The sequence below is a fragment of the Prionailurus bengalensis genome, chromosome D4 (genome assembly GCF_016509475.1).
Source record: "Prionailurus bengalensis isolate Pbe53 chromosome D4, Fcat_Pben_1.1_paternal_pri, whole genome shotgun sequence".
In the NCBI taxonomy this organism is placed as follows: Eukaryota; Metazoa; Chordata; class Mammalia; order Carnivora; family Felidae; genus Prionailurus; species Prionailurus bengalensis.
The window spans coordinates 24493577-24514184 of NC_057359.1; the positions used below are offsets into that span (position 1 = coordinate 24493577).

The following is a 20608-nucleotide window of genomic DNA, read 5'->3' on the forward strand; positions in this document are numbered from 1 at the left end:
AGCCAGAAATAACTGACTCCCACCTTATGGATGAGTACACAGAGATTCAGAAAAGCCAAGAGGTTTATTACAGGTAAGTTTTGAGAACACTCAGTGTGGAAAAAGAGAACAAGTGGGCACGGAGGGGAGCTGAAAGTAGGAACTGAACAAAAGGCAATGATAAAGAGGTCAAGGAAGAGATTGGTGAAATTGGGGATCTCAGAAAGAGAGGGCTGGTCACAAGGAAGAGAAAGTGGTGCAGGAGCAGAGTGGACATTAACTAGCTAAAGCTAACCCAGCAGAGAAGGTTTGAAAAGGCAGGGGGGTGCCAGGAGGACAGTGCACAAAGAGAGGGTATTGATATGATAAACGGGTGCTAGAAGGAATCCTGAAGGTAACAGAGCCTGGAAACCAAGGTTCAGGTAAGTATAAGAGCATTTCCAGCCCAAGACTGAAGATGGATGCCCACTGACCCGTCAAGAACAACTTCAGACCACAGGGGTGAGCCCACCACCCAGTGAGACAGGATGGGGATGACAAACCTCTCAAGGGCCATCAGGGAGGAAACCAAATCAGGCTGAAGGTATGAACAACACTGAGCCTTTACAATATTCCACATACATTCAGCCTTCTTGCTCTTTGCCCAAACCATCCTGCTCCTTGATTCAACCCAGCAGGTGCTGCTGGTCATGTACCCTGCTCCACCCTCCCACTTCTGTACTGATGTGACTCAAGGTGACATGTTCATACAGATGATGCTCTTCTCAGCTGCAAGAGGTGGGTCTTGATTTGACCAACCCAGTCATGGCGTCCCCACTCTTCTCAGAAGGATTGGTTTAAGTAGGTGCGTGTAACCTAATCCTAGCCTATTAGATACATGGGAAGTCTCCTACAGGGGTTTTTGTTTAAAAAGTGATCATTGTTTTAATAGGAGACACATGGAAGGGGTGCTCTCCTCCAGGTAATGGGTATTGCTGTATGAAGATGGGATGAACAGAGTTGCATGTGTGGCCATCTTATGAGCATGAACCTGGACACAACAGCCACTCCCCTGGGATGACAGAGAAGAAAATGGGAGACCCAGATCCTTCACGGTGTTGTCAGGTAGTTAAGTTAAAGGATCATGGAAATGCCTGACCTCTGGAAATTTTGCTATGTGACATAACCTCTTATCTGTAAGCCACTGTGAGGAGATAGTTCTGTTACTTTGAGCCAAAAGCATCTTCACTGATATACTGGATACCATAGGATGAGTCTGCAACAAGGATTTAACAGAAGAGAATTGGAGAGAAGTGAGCAGAAGAGGGTCCTGAGTTATTCAAGTGAACTTGTACCTTTACCCTGTCCTGACCTACCCTAGGGTCACCCCTCTGGCCAGACCAGCAGCTACTGGTGAGGAAACATTGGACACTTTCTCTTTGGAGACAGAGCTCCTGAGCCCAAGACACACTCTAGGTCTCCTGAGGTCTAGGGCAACCTAGATTGGCTTTTATTTATAGATGAATAATCCCTTCATAATGACTCTCCACAGCAAAGAAATGAATTCTAAGCATTCTACCAGACATTTCCAATACACATTCCCAAAGGGGTTCCCCTTTCTCCAGACATTTCCAAACAAACAAACAAAAAAAAAAAATCAAAGGCTGGAAAAGAAAAACAAGATTAAGAAAAATGGTAAGCCAGTTTCCCAAAGAAGTACTTACCATTTTATCAAATGGATTCTCTTATTTCCCTGAAATACCACAAAACCTGCTGCAGTGAATCCCAAAAATGTTGTTGTGCCTGTTGAATCCTGAAAAAAAAAAAAACAGAAACAAAAACATCTAGATTGAGAAATATAAAATAAATGATAAATGGTATGCTCATTCATCTTCCTCCTGGGTTAATTTCAGGTTAATTCCATTGATTATAGCAATAAACTAAGTTTCTGAGATGGGACTTCCAAGGATAATACTTCTAAAATCTAGGGAAGGTCTGGGAATATGTAGCTTTTTCCTTCTACCTCTCCAGGAACATCCTGGAAAAATACAGATTAGTCACAAACTACTATGTCTATTTCTAACTGTGTCCTGGGGCCACCTGAGTGCTCAGATCTGCCCTATAATGTGGGCAAACTATTCTCAGTCATCAAGAGCCCCAAAACCAAAGAGGCTATGAAACCAACGCCCTGAATATCTAATTTAACTTCATTCAATTCCACATAATATTTCCGGCAATTTTAACATAAAGAAAGGTCCAGAAATGCCTACTTTGCCTCTAGCCTCAACCAGAAAAATTAAGCATAGATCACTAAAGGCAAAGGAAAGACAACAACAAAAATCAAGTCCATTTCCAAGTAACAAATAAAACAAACAGAGAGGCTCAAAATTGTGGATTAAATCTAATTTGCTAAATGGAATAAACTGATTTATACCATTACTAGGAAGAGGATCCTGGCCAATACGCTAAAATAATTGCATGGGCAGAGCAAGAAGCCCATGCCAATGTGAACAAGTACCTGCTGTAGTCATCTGGAGAGCCTGCTCTGCACCCCCACAGATCCTGATGTGATTGGGTGGCAGAAGTAGATGAAGCTACCCAGGTGCTTCTAATGAGCAGCCTGCACTAAAAGCTATTGACCTAGTACTTTATCAAACACTGTTAGCTGGTACCATATGGGTAAAGGAATGTTCCAGTAGGACTCAAGAACTTACCTTTAAGAGCCTGGCTGATATAAATGCTTAGTTTAGGATTCTAGTTAGTGTCTAGTTGATGCGTGGCTAGTGTAGGGTACGTAAAGAAGAAAGCTGCTTTCATGGACCATTTCTGGAAAATGTGTGCATCATCTTGGGGGCTTGTTAAAAAAGCATATTCCCCCACTGCACCCCCAGCGATTTTGATTCAGCAGCTCTGGGGTGGACCCCAGGTGATTCTAATACATGCTTAAGAAAAATACTGTCAAATGATACGAACAACGGAAACAGGAAAAACAATTATTCCTAATGTCAAAATATAATCTTAAGAATTTTTTTTCTTCTACCTTCCCGATTTTCAAGAGTTCGTTGTTGCTGACAATGGTCTTGAAAATCTGTCGGGATCCTATAACTTCTCAGGGGTAGAATCATCCACTTGATGGATAGATGGATGAATCATATGTGTTAATTGAGGAAAACTTGGCCACTACATAGCAATTAGCAAGCTATTGGGAGGCTGCAATGGAGAAAATCAACTACCAGAACACGACACTGCAGCCTACTGTTGTCCCTTCCAATTAGGGGCAATGGATCAGGCTGTAGAAATATCCTGCATACCAATTAAGTCTCTTGTGGGCAAAACAATCATTATATGTTGGCCTGCTATGAGGGGCACTCACCTTGCATGGGTGGGGGTCCACCCCATATGTTTCCAAAGTGTGAGCTTTCAGGAGTAAGTTAAATTCAGCAACGGGTGGGCTCTGGCCTCTAAAATCACACAAGAATAGTTTAGGGTGTTAATACAGAAGATTATAGAAACATAGAATCCCTTCATTCAATAAAATGTGATATCCTAAACTAAAAAAAGAGAGACATCCCTACATAAATAGTAATCAGTAAGACTGATCACTATTTCTCACCATGAAGAGCCCTTTGCTAAGAAACCTAAGCTCATGTTCCCTGGCTAATTGTTTCATAATAAACCTACATGTACTCTGAGGACTCCAGTGACCCGTACAGTTAATCGACATTATCAAGTTACCAATAAGTAAGCCTTGCAAATTCAATCTTAATATGAAATAGAAGTCAGCATCTGTTCTTTCCTGCTCACTTAAAAAGATTATACAGGGTAAATACCATTCCTTTTTGCTCAGGGTAAAATACAGGCAATCCTGTTACCCTACCAACAAGCCTGAACAAAGCCATCTGGTAGGACAAACTGTCAACCATTCCACTGGAAAGCTCTGGATTTTGAAAGGAAATCTCAGCCACTAATCCTAGCAGTGTCCTCCAGGGTGGTAAACAAGGTCTTGGCCTCAGCAAGGGAGAAAGGGGCTGCAATACAGATGGCTGTAAAGCCTTTTGGGGCTAAATTCCAAAGCAGGATGGTGCAGCATTCCAAAGACTCCACTTTGACTAATGTTAATATCCCACATGTATCTTCGAGAATCCAAACCGTTCCCTAAGGATAAATATGTAACCCTAACAACCAAGTAGAGTTTGCTAAAGAAAACAACAGGAATGTGTTTTTATTTCCAAAACCTAAGATTACATTTTAATATTAAATCTATTTCCACCCACGCTTCCCCCCATAGATGCATTTCCTCCCCTAGCCATCAAGACAACTAAAAGATCGTGCCTCTAAATCAAAACAGTATGCCATCTACCTTCTCCCTAAAGCCTTTTGAGATCTTCTCTTTACCCTGAGTGACTGAAATTCCACTATGATATGTCTAAGGAGTGTCTTTACTCATCATGATCAGCACTGTGGGGATACTTTTAATCCAATGATTCATTTTTCTTTGGCTATTTCTTTTCGTCTCTTCCCAACCTCCTTCCTCACCAACCTTTATTTCTTTTCTTTCTCTTCTCACCTTTGAGAGACCCAAGTAAATGGATATTGAACCCCCTAGGTCTATCCTCCATGCCTTATAACCTTTGTTTCATTCTCTAAATCGTTCTTTTTGTACATTCTGTATCATTTCTTAATTCCAACTTCCAACTTGCTCATTTATTCTTCAGCTGCATGCATTCTGCTTTTATTCCTGTTTATGAGTTTTTAAAATATAAATATTGTATTTCCAATGTAATATCTAATTGGCTCTGGAAATAGCTGCCTATTCTTATTTTATGCAATAAATTCCTTTTATTCCTCTGAGGAAAAAAACACATGGTTTCCTTTAAAATCCAATCCTGTTTACACCGTTAATGCTGTTTTCTTGGTGATGGTCTTCGGTTTACTGAGTCAGAATCTCTCATTCACGGGGTTGGTTTCCTTAAGTGTTTGGCGATTCATGGATGGGCATTCGTTTTTGTATTTGATATTATTTAATGCAGTGGCCTCTAGAGGTTGTAGGGAAGGAGCGGGTGGTGGGGCATACCATCTGGGAAGAGTGTGTGTTAGTAACTTGATTTTAAACTGAAAGTTGTAGTTTCTCCAAGTGTTGCTCACACACAGGGTACTTCCAGCCCAAGCCCGCTATTGCCCATGAGGAACCAGAGAAAGAGGTCAAAGCTTCCCAACTGTGCCAAATGTAGTTTTGCACTCACCATGATGGCCGACCTGGGTATCTGTTGCCTGGAGCACCCAGAACCACTCCTACCCTACATATGTATTTAACCTGGATTTGCTCCATCTATTTCCCATCTTCCAGAGACACTGTAGGACTTCTGATCCAAAAATGGTCCACAAATGGTATACTTTCCTGCATCTGCTTTCTAGTACTTTTTCTATTATCCATAGGGACTTGGAGAGGGAAGAAAAGGTAGCCATATGTGTTCTTTTCAAAGAAGAAATAATTTTTAATTCATCCTTTACAGAACATATTTCTGAGGGATTGACTCAAACACCTGCTTTAAGAAAATAAAGTCTTTCTAAAGCCTTTCAGGCTTTCCTCTTCTTTGGTCTTAGTGTTCTAAAGTTTTGCCATGATATATATAAAAACAGTATCTTTATTCATCCTGATCAGCACTGTATTGGCCCTTTCAATACAATTCCTATCTTTCTTTGATTCTTTTCAAGTCACAGTCACTGTTAATTATTTCTCTTCCTGATACCATAACAATAGGTTCAGAAAAGTCACCAACTATATTGATGGGGAAAGGAAAAGGGATTTGGGGGGAAGTTTTCTCAAAACATGCAGGTATTTCTCCATAGCTCTCGTGCAAGTTCTAGTAGTAATAGCTTCTCTTCCATTAAAAATTTTTCATTTTTAATGAAAAATAAGTCATTAAATCCAAATATTGGATGCCATTTCCTTCCCTGCCACACATTCGCACTCAGTCACTCACCCAGAGGCTCATAGCACCCTCTGACAAGGGGCAAAGCACAGAGCTAAGCTGTCCAGCGTCTGGTGGCCCTCAATGCAGAACTTCAGTCTAATGGCCCAGATGGAGGCCAAAGGGAACCAGGACCCCAGGGCTGGAGCCAAAGTAGCCCAGGCCATTAGCTCTGCTGGAGATAATCGTGCTTGACATGAAAGGGCTCTACTCCGTCCCACACTAATAAGAGCTCCTCCGCTCCTGAGAGCTGGCCATTCTCTCCAGTGGTTACATTGTCAGCACCTCTGAATAAAGAACATGGTGTTTATTCTTAAAATCCAAGTTTGGTTTTAAAGCAGACTCCTCTTTTCTAATCAGTCTGGGAACAAGTTAATCATGAAAGGTTGTAATTTGGAAGTTCACATTGGAAAATGAATGGGTTCTGCTCGCCTGGGTGGTCTGACCACTTTCCTGTCCTTTGTAAATCCGATAGGCATCTGATTTCTAGTTGCAAACACTCAACCACAGATGGTAGCAGGTGCAGTGCCACACAGCTCCAGAGGAGGGGCTGCCATTAAACTCAAAGACCTCTACTCACTGGGAGATCACATCCAGGGTGTGAAATGGGAAGCCCTAGTACAGGAAAAGATTTCAGCAACAGGTGCAATTAAAAAAAAAAAAGGACTTCTATGTAGAATTTGGTTTAAACTCCAACAAATCAATAAACAATAAAATTTTAAAATATAAAAAATATATGTATATAGATACATATATGTGTCTGTGTCTGTGTGTGTGTATATATATACATATATACACACATATATATACATATATATATATCTCAGAAGAAAAATTAACAAGACTTAAATAGGCGCTTCATAAGATATCCAAATAGCCTACAACTATGTGAAAATGTGCTTAACCTCCTCATGATCAGCAAAATGCAAATTAAAACTATGAGAAATCATTTATACATCATCTATACATTATATACGTTTAAATAGCTAAAATTTAAAACATAGTACCAAACACTCACAAGGATTTGCAGAAAAAGCAACTCATACTGCTGGTGGGACAGCAATTTGGTAGAACTATGTGGGAAATTGGCATTATCTACAAAAATTCAACATGTTTACCTTGTAATAGAGCAATTCCATTAATAGTTTTATATGCAACAGAAACTTGTGCATGCTGCACCAAGAAATACATAGAATTTTCATAGTAGTGCCATTTGTAGTAGCAAAAAAATAGGAAACTCAAATGTCTATGCACAAAAGAATGGATAGACAAAGCAATGCTCAACAGCCACAAAATTAAATGAATTAAAGCTACATACAACATGGGCAACTATCACAAAGATAAAACTGAACAAAAGAGGCCAGATATAAATGAGTACACACTGAACGAATTTATTTATATGGCTTTTAAAAATGAGTACGACACAACTAATGTGTTAAAAGTCAGAGAAGAGATTCCCTTTGGAGAGGAGAGAGAAGGTAAATGTTGAGAAGGTGCAGGATAGGAGCTTCCAGGCTGTTACCAATCCTCTCTGACTTGGGTGGTAGTTATACACATTTGCTTTGTGACAATTCATCTAGCTTTACATTTATGTTTTGTGCACTTTCCTGAATCCGTGTTCTATTTCCATTTTAAGAGCATAAGACAAAAAAAAAGGTGATGAAGCACTGAGAACCTTCACGTACTGTGGGTGTGAGCGTCAGCTTGAGAAACCCCATTAACAAACAAGCCACCGCTTCCTAGAAAAGCGAACACCATACAAACTCTACAGCCTTACAAATTCTACACACGGGTTTCTACCTAGGCTAGGAACTCCTTTACATATGCTCCCATGAGAATTATTCAAGAAACCATAAAGACTTTGTAATAGCAAAAACCTGGAAATAACCCAAATGCCCATCAACAGAATGGATACATAAAATGTGGCATGTTCATATCATAGTGTATTAGTTACAAAGAAGTACAAATAAAGACCTATGGCTATAGGCATCTGCTTGGAAGAACCTCAAAAACAATGTTGATGGGGAAAGTAAGATGCAAGAATAGAGTAGGATCCCATTTATGTGAAAGTCAAACACAAAGCAATGCATTATTTAGTGATAAATATCAAGTACACTTAACAAAAGCAAAATAAGAGAATGAATACCTCCAAATTCAGAACAGTGCAGAGGAGGGAAGGAGGTGATCTGGGAGGGGTGCACCCGAGATTTCAGGGCATCTGGTGATATTCTAATTCATAAACAGAGTGAGCAGGTCATGGGTGTTTTTTCAACTATTCTATATTTTTTAAGGTTTTTAAATTTATTTTTGAGAGAGAGAGAGAGAGAGAGAATGAGTGAGTGTGTGCATGAACAGGGGAGGGACAGAGAGAGAGGGACACACAGAATCCAAAGCAGGCCCCAGGCTCTGAGCTGTCAGCACAGAGCCTGATGCAGGGCTCGAACTCACACTGTGAGATCATGACATGAGCCAAAGATGCTTAACCGACTGAACCACCCAGGAGCACCTCAACTATTCTTTAAATTACACATATATTGTATATAGTCTTATGTGCTATATATTTGCAATGGTGGAAAAAAGAGGAATAATTCCTGTCCTTTTAATAAAATAATTATTGAAAAAAATATAATTCAGTCTAAAAGTACTGCTGAACAAAACAGGATTAGGAACATAACAGATATGCATGCTGGGCTACCTTTTACTAAACTCTACTGTTCCAAGCGAAATATAATCATTTCTGTTGTAAAGCAATATATGTATTTTGTCACGCACTCATAAAGGAGAAATTATTATCATTTTATAGATGAGGATTCTGACACTCAAAAAGGAAAAGTAACTTGCTCAAAGTTCCTCAACTAGTAAATGCCGAGGTGAAGTTCACTGCTCAGTGCCTTTGTCACCATCACTACCAACATGATATGGTCATGCCATCGCAGAGCACATCAAAATGAAATGGTTTCTATCAGGTCTTATAAAAACCCTTTTTAAACTCTAAACACTGCATCTTATCAGTGATGAAGCCATCCATCTGAGGTACCTGATATTCGGACCTGATGAGCCACAGGTCATCAGTGAGAGCAGTGAGGTCTCAGTTTTAATCTGGGTCAGAGATCCCCAAACTGAAGCCCATGGGCTAAATCCGGACCACTGCCAGGTTTTGTACAGCCCTTGAGCTAAGATTGGTTTTTCCATTTTTGAATGGTTTAAAACAATCGAACAAAGAGTACTTCCTGACCCATGAAAATTATGTAACATTCAAATTTCATTACCATAAACTCTTACTGGAACACAGCCATACCCATCTGTTTGCATACTGTCTATGGATGTGGTCATGCTCCAACAGCAAGACTGAGAACTTGCAACAGAAATCATATGTTCTGGGGGCCGCTGGGTGGCTCAGCTGGTTAAGCATCCAACTTTGGCTCAGGTCATGACCTCACAGTTCATGAGTTTGAACCCCGCGTCAGGCTCTGGGCTGACAGTTCAGAGCCTGGGGCCTGCTTCGGATTCTGTGTCTTCTCTCTCTGTCCCTCCCCTGCTCACACTCTGTCTCTTCCTCCCCAAAATAAGTAACCATTAAGAAATCATATGTTCTCCACAGCCTGAAGTGTTTATTAAGCAGCCAAGTATAGAAAAAGTTTGCTGAATTCTGAAGGGTAGGAAGTGAACACAGAAATAGAAAACAACTAAAGCTGATCTCCTTGATTCCATAAAATGAAGGTAAAAATAGTGCCTACACCTTGAAGATGTGGTGTACAGAGTAAGAGGCTGACAGATAAAAAGCCAGCAGACTAATGCCTGGCACAGAGTACGGCCTCCCCTCACCCTCTGAACAGCATTAGTTCAGCACGTGACTGAAATCAGAATCATGAGGCTGAGGGAAATGTCAGGAAGCATGTCAAGATATTCACACCAAAGCAAAGACCCCCCTTTAAAATAAAAGTCCTCAAGTGGGTATCATTTGCCTTGGGTTTGATTGCAGATCTCCAACAGCTAAGCACTGAAAAGACCTTATCTTAAAAAGTCAGACACAGAGAAAGGCTAACTGCAAATGTTCAGAGTATAAAGATGTACAAAACCATGGAGGAAAGATGGAGACCCCGATGACACTGGAAACTGAGTCTCCCTGACTCACAGAGGAAGAAGCCAGTGAGTGATCAGGTTTTCAGGAAGACACTAAGACTAGTTAAACACATTTTTTGTGCCTCCTCAGATCTCCCTCTGGACATTTGTTTCTGTCAAAAACTCTTTTTGGTAATGGAAAATAATGATTTTCTATCCTTTGAATCTTACATCAGAAACTGTTCTGCTAAGATTAATAGTGTCTCTAATGAGACATTTAGATGAAACACCAGTGATTAGGTGAATTCTGTAAGAGCTAACAATTCTCTAAAAATATGCTTTCCTAATAAATTAGGTGAGGTCGAGTAATCGTGTATTTAGCCATCTATCTCCCTTCTACCTACCTGGTATTCTTTTTTTTTCCAAAAGGAACACTCTTATTATCTGTGTATGATAATTAAACGGGGTGTGGGTCTTGCCAGCAAGGATCTGGATTGCTTGGAGCACGGTTGGCAGGAAGGGGCGGATTTGGTTCCATCTGATCCATTCAAGTCTTTGAGATGCAGAATTAAACTCAGCAAAGTAGAATTCTCAAGCTAAGTTAGGTTAGGTTTTGCTGTAACTTGGTTGAAAACTTTAGATTTTACTCACCACTGGCTTCAAATGCTTGACAGTGCTCTCAGAACTTACCCTTCAGCAGGGCTTGGGATCTTAGCACCCATTAGACTCCACAGAGAGTTCTCTATGCTTTATAGGATTGCTGTCAACGTTTTGAGCTTCAAGGAGTCTCCTTTGCTTTCTAGAACCATCACTGGCCCTCTGCCCCTCAGAAGGACCTCCCTGTGGTCCTTTCTCTGCTGTTGGCAAGAGCTACCCTGTGCTGGATGAAGGTCTGGAGTGTCTTGCAAGAGTTTCACTCACCTACCTCTCTGATCCTGTCCAACTTCTTCCCTCTTCGCTTGGTGAAGGTCTAGGGCCAAATGGTGGTGGGAAAGTGCAACTCACTCTGTAGCTGGAGTCTTTGTGGTCTCGATCCGTTAAGTCAGCCCACTCATGGCCATCAAAGGCTCGATAAGGATTTGGCTAGCTCCCCTTGACCCCACCTAAGGCATATTCCTCCCTCTCCTCCTCCTCCTCCTCCTCCTCCTCCCATATCATCAGAAGTGAAAGCAAGTGCAGGTCTCTACTGTCCTAGGAAAGACATTCTGGATTTTAGTATTTAGGTTTCTTTTCTCTCAGATTGGTTTCAAAAACAGTATTCTGTAGTCTATGTAGCTTGTGGTGTTAACTTGGTGTTAGGGGAAATCAATGTCTCATGCTTTTCTATGTCCTAACTAGGAATGAGAGTCCCCATTTTGTCATTTCTATTTGTTTACTTAGAGAGGAACATGATCTCTTGCAAACTCCTTGGGGACCACTGGGAACCATTCTTATGAGAGCATTAGACAGAACACTACTCATTTGGGTAACTGCCATGCTATGAGGGAGACGGTGGTAATGCCCGGGGGCCTGGCAAGGACAAAGCTTCCAGGAGAGCAGCCTCTTAGGAAGATGTGCAGGAAAACTCAGGTTTTAGGTCAAGGTCTATTACTTCTTATCTGTAGGTCCTTGGATAAATTAATTTTTCAGGCATCCGTTTCCTTATTGGTACAAGAAGATAGTCGCAAACTCAACCAACAGAGGGAGAAGGTGAATGAGCCAAGCAGGGATGGTGGCGATTTGGAGAGCAAATGAGTCTCCTACAGAGAACTGATGCTGAGCTCTGGCCAAGAACTGCTGCATAGGAGAAGGTCTGCCCTTACCAAATCTCCCAGGCACAAGTAAAGCTGGGGCTTTATGGCAACTGATGCCATTTTGAAAAATGTATTTGGCCCAAACACCATACATCTGAGTCACAGCATAATTCAACAACTGTCATTTTATAACCCCTGCTTTGGACTCCAAGAGTCCCACAAGTGCAATAACTGAGTGTCAAGTTTTTGGCTTTTGGTTAGTGACCTCTTGGTATTCAAAGGCTCTAGGTGGTAGTTGTAGCTGTGTATGACCAATAAAAATAAGGAAACAAGTTAATTGTTACTTTGTGAATATTGTTTTTTAGATAAAATCTTTCAAAACATGAGGGCATGGGAGAGTATAGATGATGAAGGGGATCCCAGCTTGGTGGTGAAGCAGTTGAGGATCAGTGGGCTAGGTCATCCAACATGACCACAGTTTCTGACACAGAGTTGCCTTTTAATAAGTATTTGTTGCATCAATAGATGAACAAATAGATGTATGGATGAATCATGAATGGGTGCATGGGTGGACGGACAGATAGATGGATGCATGTCTGAGTCATGAACGGGTACATGGATGGATGGACACATAGATGCATGAATGAATCATGGATGAGTATGTGGATGGACAGAGGGATCACTGGATGGATACACTGTTATAAGCTCATCTAAAGTTCAAAAAGTCTTTGACTATGTCTATTTTTTTTTACATTTATTTATTTTTGAGAGACAGAGAGAGACAGAGCACAAGTGGGGGAGAGGCAGAGAGAGAGGGAGTCACAGAATCTGAAGCAGGCTCCAAACTCTGAGCTGTCAGCACAGAGCCCAACGTGGGGCTTGAACTCACAAAGCGTGAGATCATGACCTGAGGCGAAGTTGGACGCTTAACCAACGGAATCACCCAGGCGGCCCTGACTATGCATAATTTACATGTCACATGTTGGGGGGATCAAAGAATGTATTAAGTCATGGCTGATTCAAGCTGTCAATACTATCCTTCTCCCCTTCTTCAAAGCCATGTTGCACTTTGATGACTTTGCTCTTTCTCCTTTCAAGTCACTGTAGCTAGATTTTACCTATATAAAAATGCTGGTGGCTTGGGTGCATACATGACACACACATGATTTGCCCATGGCCCAACCCTCCCTAGAAATGTCCCTGACTCTAAGCCACATACTACAAGGATTCAGTTTTCACAGGAGGAGCATTTGATGCCAAGTAATTCCCTCTTCCAATTCCTATGCCAAATAACAACAGAGAATGGAAATGGATTTGATGATCTTTCAGAGAGAGAGAAAGAGATTCTAGGGCTTTAAAATGAGAGACTTGAGAAAAGAAAGGGCACAGGAAGGAGGTAGTAGAGATGATTAAAAGCACATCTTAAGAAAGATTAGAAGTTGTACAGTAATCTGATCTTTCCCATTTTCCTTTTATACAATAAACACTCTTCCCCAAGCTGCACAAAAAACATTTCCTGAGGGGGCTCTTATAATCTCTTCATCAGAAGCACAGGTAGAGGGTATTTATCATTGCAGATCACTTATTTCTAGAAGACTAGACATTTTTGACACTATAAATCCTTGCCAGGAAGCACATGATTTACAGAGAATGTGAATTTTGAAAAATAAAAAGATAATGACTCTATATGAAATATACTCAGTGTCATTATTGCTTCCAGGACAAGCCTCACTGCATCAGATTATTATGGTGGTAGCTAATTGGATGATTTTTCTGCTTTTTAAGGACAGGGAATATACTTCATCAAAACCATTTCACCACCAAGTGAGACTTTTGAATATTTGAAAGCTGATGACCTGTGCCTGAAGCTAATCCAAATGTCTTTGCCTCTAATGAGAAATCTGATAAACTGGTATTGAGAGAACCAGCTGAGTAGAAAGTGTAGGAAAACCTCCAGAGAAGCCTCTCAGGGTTCCCGATAGTAAAATCAATCATATTCTTGATCATCAACCCTCAGGACTAATGGAATGGGTATTCCATTCCCTTCTAACCCACATGGCCATGATTAAAGCTGTGGAAAACAGTAACCAAGACAGACAAAAAAATAACAGAATTGTCACACCCCTAGGGATTGTGGCAACAGCTCCTTCCGGCCACCAGAGGGCTCTGGAAGGAAGAATAACCTATTGCTAAGCAGCCCCAATGCTAGGACCTCATTTCTGCGTACCACACTCAAATGAAATCTGTAAATCATAAGAGATTCTTTCTTACACGTAGTTTTAAAAAATACTGATCTTTTGTCTTAAAATTATCTACAGAGGCAGGACAGTGAAGCAGAAATTGATTCCAGACCTGCTCTACCATGTGTTCAGAGCAGGAGTCCGCAAACTAGCACCCATGGGTCAAATCTGGCCCACCATCTGTTTCGTCAATCAAGTTTTATCGAATCATCGCCCACTAATTTATGTGTTGTTTAGGTCTTCTTTTTGCTCTACAAAATCATAGCTAAGTGGCTGTAATAGAGATCCCACGTGACCCAGAAAGCCAAAAAATTTATCTATCTGTGATCAAGAGCAATCATTCAGCCTCAGTGAGTTTTAGCCCTAATCTGTATTCAATAATGTGAATCACATATCCCTACATCCTCTAGTTTACAAGTTAGTAGGTGGCCCAATGATGCCTGTATAAAATCTCTCTGAATAAAACACTCTTCACTGCACACCTATTAGAATGACCAAAATCAAGAATGCTGAAAACACCAAATGCTGGTGAGGAGGGTAAGTGGAGCAACAGAAACTCTCATTCATTGCTGGTAGGAATGCAGCCACTTTGGAAGATTGGTGATTTCTTTCAAAACTAAACACACTCTCACCATACAATCCTGCAATTGCATTCCTTTGTATTTACCAGAGGGGTTGGAAATTTATGTCCACACAAAAAGCCTGCACATGACTGTTTATGGCAGCCTTATTCATAATTGCCAAAGCTTGGAAGCATCCACGATGTCCTTCAGTAGGCAAGAGGATAAATTGTGGAACACACAGACAATAGAATATCATTCAGCAAGAAATGAGCTACGGGTGAAAACACATGGAGGGACTTTAAATGCATATTGCTAAGTGAAAGAAGATAATCTGAAAAGGCCACACACTGTATGATTCCAATGACATGATATTCTGGCAAAGGCAAAACTATGGAGACAGTAAAAAGATCACTGTCTGCAGGTGGCTGTGGCAGAGGGAGAGGTGAACAGGCAGAGTGCAGAGAATTTCCAGGGCAGTGGAACCATTCTGCATGATACTATAATGGTGCATACATGTCATTATACTATTGTCCATGAAATGTACAACACCAAGAGTGAACCCCAAGGCAAACTACAGATTGTGGGTGATGTGTCATGGTAGGTTTATCAATTGCAACAAAGACAAGACTGGTGGGGATATTGATAACGGGAGAGGCTATGCAGGGAGAATAGGAGATACTCTGTACCTTCCACTCAATTTTGCTGTGAATCTAAAAAAATAAAGTTTTTTTAATTAAGTAAAAGTTTAAAAAATCCAGGGGTGTCTGGGTGGCTCAGTTGGTTAAGCATCCGACTTCAGCTCAGGTCATGATCTCACAGTCTGTGAGTTCGAGCCCCGCGTCAGGCTCTGGGCTGACAGCTCGGAGCCTGGAGCCCGCTTCAGATTCTGTGTCTCCCTCTCTCTCTGCCCCTCCCCTGCTCATGCTCTGTCTCTCTCTGTCTCAAAATTAAATAAAAACATTAAAAAAAATCCTATTAGGTAATGAGATTACAAAAGCCACTAAGAGTTGTTTGCCAGTTATTTCCAGTTTGCACCTTTCTTGCCATTAGGTAGGACCATGTGACTAGTTATGGCCACAAGCTGAAGGAAGACCTTCCAGAACTCTCTTTTCCCTTTGGCTCAACAACTGGCAAATTCAAACCTGTGAGTACCTTGAGTGACAATGGTGAGCAGAGACCCCCTAGCTGACATCTGAAGGACACTTAGCAGAACAATGAGCCTCGCTCATTCTAAACACAGAGCTTTTGGAGTTGTTCCCTGATCAAAATCTAGTTTATTGTGACCAATATAGAGATGATCAATAACCATGTTGGTAGATTTGCAAAACTGTGACTTCTCCCTCCCTACCCTCCTGTTCAGATGGCACATTTAAGGAAGCAAAGTTGACCCAGCCATAAATTTCAATCTTCATTCACAAATCTCTTAACATCTAAAAGGAATCTAAGTTGATAACAATTCTTACTACACCCTTGGTCTTCTATTTTCAAGCACCTCAAAATTCCAAGGAGACTCTCTCACTTTCTTCTCCCTAAAAAACTCTTATTCATGGTGGCCTGTCATGCCATCTTGGTTCCAACTTAAGGCAGTGTGTAAACTCCCAGAGACAGTGGTTTTCTTTTTCCTCCCTGGTTATTTTTCTCCAAAGAATCATAGTTGTGTCCCTTCCCCAGAGCGCACATAAGGAGAAGGATTCCAATCATGTAAAAAGGCAGAAGACTGTGAACCCCCACAGGTGAGTACATTTATCTCACTGTAAATCATCATCACTATTTCTGCTGAACTTTGTGTCCCCCCTGCCATGTCTTTTGTTTTCTTTCTCCACTGGTTCAGAAGCCATGTAGGAAGCAGGAGGTTAGTTTGGGGGTCCCTCAGACCCCCCCAAATGCCAGCTGAATCCTCTCAGGAAGTTTCTGTAATAATAGTTCAGTGATCACACAGTATCCCTTTGCTGAGTTGGGAGGGTCACGGGTGCTGTGATAACCTTGGAGAGTAAGATGTTAACACTCTGGTACAGCCTTGTATGGTTGTCTTCCCTCTACAACTCCTTCCTGACACTGTTGGGTTTGCAAAGTGATCCAACCAAACGTCCAATTTCCCACACCAGAAAATCAACACTTTCAAAACCTGTGCTCACTGACTCCCCAAATAACCTGTCTCTATGGCAGCCTTCCAACCAATTCTAGAAAGTCTCTCTCCCTCTGCACTGTCAGCTCATTCTTCTCTTATCTTCCCATCCAAACCTATAATCTCTCTCTGCTGTACTGATGCAGAAGGAAATGCACAACTACTTGAGGATGAGCAAAAATTCATAAGAATTCAAAATCACCCTCTAAACCTTTCCATGCAATGTCACATTACTTCTGGCTATTTCATCCTTCAACATACAACTTTCACTTCTTCATAAGGGCTTTCTGGATGTTACAAATGTGTAGTGTTTCCAAGTAGCAGCTTTGATCAAGCCATGGCATTTGCTTCCAAGATGTATAGATCATGGCTAATTGATGACCCCCTCTTTTCTCCTGGTGCATGAGGACTACTTTCAGGGTTATCAACAAAGTCAGGTGCTGGTACAAAGTCCAATCTACAGCTTTCCGATTATAAAAAACAACCTGGCATCTTCTCTGATTCACTCATTTACTCACGAAATCCAGGAGGTCACCAAGTCTTGAAGTATGGTTGCTCAAAACTCTATCCTTTCAATTTTCTCTACTCCTATTCTTTTTCAGGTCCGTAGCGTCTCTTGTCTGGCAAGCAGAAATAATTGGTCCTCCTGCTCACGGTCGCCATCCTCTGGCACCACTGCCATGGTGATCACTGTGGAACACCAACAGCTTATCTGATTGGCTTATGACTGCTCGGCACAGTGGATAAGAGCATGGGTGTTGGTGTCAAGTAAGAGCAAGGTTCAAGTCCTGACTTCACTGCTAACAGGGCAAGTCCTTTATCCACTCAGTGTTGTGCTATTTTCACCTCAGACTGGGAACAATAGCACCTCCCCTGTAGAGCTTAGGAGGGCTGGGAGGACACACCTAAGACTCTTCACACAGTGTTTTGGCATCTAGTGATGTTCAATAAATGTTTACTAATATCTTATGTTCCGGGCACTTGAGCTCCCATAAATTCCGGTCACAGCAGACCTTTTGATTCCCATCTCCCACCAATCCACACAGCGGATGTGACTCCTTCACCCAGAGGTTCTCACCCTGTGCTGCCCAGACACTGCTGGTCCACAAACTCCTCAGCTAGAACATCAGAACTTTATTTTTACTCTAGCATTCACGTCCCCACAATGTAAAAAGAATAGTCGGTGTCTTATATTTTCAATAAAGCTTTTCATTAGGAGACAATACTCCTAATTACACAGAGATGGCATGTTGCTTTCTGAAATTGGTACACTTCTGGGGTGCCTGGGTGGCTCAGTCAGTTGAGCATCCGACTTCAGCTCAGGTCATGATCTCACAGCTCCATGAGTTCGAGCCCCGCGTCGGGCTCTGTGCTGACAGCTCAGAGCCTGGAGCCTGCTTCGGATTCTGTGTCTCCCTCTCTCTCTGCCCCTAACCCACTCACATTCTGTCTCTGTCTCTCTCAAAAATTAAAAAAAAATTAAAAAAAATAAAATTGAAGTCAGTACAATTTTTTGATGTCTAATCATCTTTATCTGTTAAGAACAAAGGTCATCTTTCAAAGCTGAAATACGCTGCCACCTTTAATGCCCACACATATACTCTCCTGAGACTCTCCAGAAGGGGGAGTGCTTGCGTAAAGTAGAATTTGAGCACTCCCGCCACAAGGGGACGGTTACTTGTTCCGGAATTCATAATCCGGTGACACTGTTTCTTTTTTATATATAATTACCGGAGGTCCAGAAGATGGAGGCGTCTCCGTTCTTGCAGGTCTTTGTCCATACTTGTCATAGCAAAGCCCATGATCATTATCAGAGTGAATTTTTCTGTGACTTGCACAGATCTAAATCCTAGTTACAGACTAGAGCACCTGAGTTACTTGATTTCAAGTTGGCAAGGATTCCTCCCCATGCTCATGTCATAGCTGGTAGCCTATGCAGAGCAGAAGCATCCCAAGGATTAAGAGCACAGACTCTGGAGCCAGGCTACCTGGATTCAGATCTGGACTCTGCCACTTGCTAGCTTGGGTAAGATGCTTAATCTCTCTGTGCCTCAGTTCCCTCATGTGTAAAATGGAAACTATCATGGTACTTATCTGCTAAGTCACTGTCAAGGCTAAGTGAGTCACTATGTACAAGTACTCAGAATGTTGCCTGGTACACAGTGAGTCCTGTGTGCGATTTCACTACTCCCGTCGTCACTGCTCTATAGTCCGCAATCGCAATCAACCTGGAGCACCACAGACAAGGAACAGAGAAGACACCAAATCTGTCATCTTGAAAGGAAATCTCATCGACGGATTTTACCCTATCTGGAAGTCAAAGCTTCCAGCAACGGACACAGGAGAGGACAAGGCAATGCAAATTCAAAACAGAAAAAAGATCACTCACGTATGTACCCTAGATTTCACTTACAGAAACGCAGCGTGGTTAAAACCCATTGGAAAACAGAGGGCTCTAATAACTGCTGATGGTTCATAAACAGCTACCCAGGGGACCCTATGCTATTGAGATGGTTATTGATGGAGAGCTTGACAGTGCCCAGAAAGATCCCTCTGCCGCCAGAAACGGTCCAGCCATACATCACCAATATTCTTATTTCACAGTACAATTTCCACATTCCCTGCAATGAGAATACTTTCTCACCTCTATCATTCTTCCAAATGTTTACCCCTATTACCTGAGTTCGTTTTTATGGATTTCCACTATTTTTCTTTCCAGCTTCTGTGACTGCTTGGGGAAAATCTCAAACTCACTGATGTAATTTTCGGGATGCTCGTCAGGATCATAATCACCGAGCTCAGCTGTAATCAGTAAAAAATAAAGAGAGAGAAAGATTTAAAACAACAAGGGTAGCGTACTTGTGAGATAGCTCCTGCCACTCAAACAAAGAGCTGGGAAGAGCTCACCCAACAAAACGTATTTGTATCCATGGGAGGACCACAGCCTGCGTGTCTAGAAGCCCATGTTCTAGCTCAGATCTAGCTGTAGGAGCTTGGACACTTGCCAACCTCTCCAGGTCTCATTTTCTTCATCTATATAATAAAGGAATTTAAATAGTTTTTTTTTTTCCAATGGGGAGCTACTGGCATTTTGGGAGCTAAACAATTCTTTATCGTTTCAGACCTTCCAAGGCAGATAGGACATTTGTCACCCCTACCCTTCAGGTACCAAGTGTTAGTGGTATACCTAGTCACTGCGATCACCACAGATGCCCCCAGGATTTCCAAATGTCACCCAGGATAGTAGTTGGAAACCACTGGTTGTCCCTCAAGGTTCCTTTCATAGCTAATTCTCTGAGTCTAGGAATTCTCTGGCTGGAGCTGCCCTGCTCTGAGATTTGTGCAAGTGTGGGGCATCCAATAATAATAATAATAATAAAATCACAACATGAAGGCACCTAAGAAGACTGCACTTAAAAATAAATGGAATGCTCTTCAGATTAAAGAGTATAAATCTAAGCATGGGCAAGTGTACCAGATGAAGGTTGTTGTTGGATTCTAATATAGAGCACCCCCAGAAGGTCTTTAAGGGAAAAAAGAAATACTGGCACATCTCTGAGCTCCTAGAGGCTCTAGGAAAGGATGGACCTGGGGCGCCTGGGTGGCTCAGTCGGTTAGGCGGCTGACTTAAGCTCAGGTCATGATCTTGCGGTCCGTGAGTTCGAGCCCCACGTCGGGCTCTGTGCCGACAGCTCAGCACAGACAGTTTCAGATTCTGTGTCTCCCTCTCTCTGACCCTCCCTGTTCATGCTCTGTCTCTGCCTGTCTCAAAAATAAATAAAAATGTTAAAAAAAATTTTTAAAAAAGGATGGACCTAGGATGTGCATCAACCATAGCCTGGAGCAGCAAAGGTGATGCTCTGGCAGAGGGGATGCTTTTTATGGCTTGCACAAGCTTGCTGAGGAGAATGAGCCAAAAGGGGCAAGTGTCTCAGGCAGAAATGGCCCACAAAAG

General features: G+C 41.8%; 1 protein-coding gene across 2 annotated transcripts in view; it reads right to left on the reverse strand.

The window, feature by feature from the left end:
* FRMD3 (FERM domain containing 3) overlaps positions 1 to 20608 on the reverse strand; it is a 307593-nt gene that overhangs the window by 87134 nt on the left and 199851 nt on the right. For both annotated transcript variants that reach the window (XM_043567036.1, XM_043567035.1), the window contains exons 6-8: positions 19332 to 19455; positions 3332 to 3419; positions 1683 to 1771 (exon numbers count right to left, since the gene is read on the reverse strand). In XM_043567036.1, coding sequence (XP_043422971.1) covers positions 1683 to 1771; positions 3332 to 3419; positions 19332 to 19455 — 301 coding nt within the window. The remainder of the gene's footprint in view (positions 1 to 1682; positions 1772 to 3331; positions 3420 to 19331; positions 19456 to 20608) is intronic.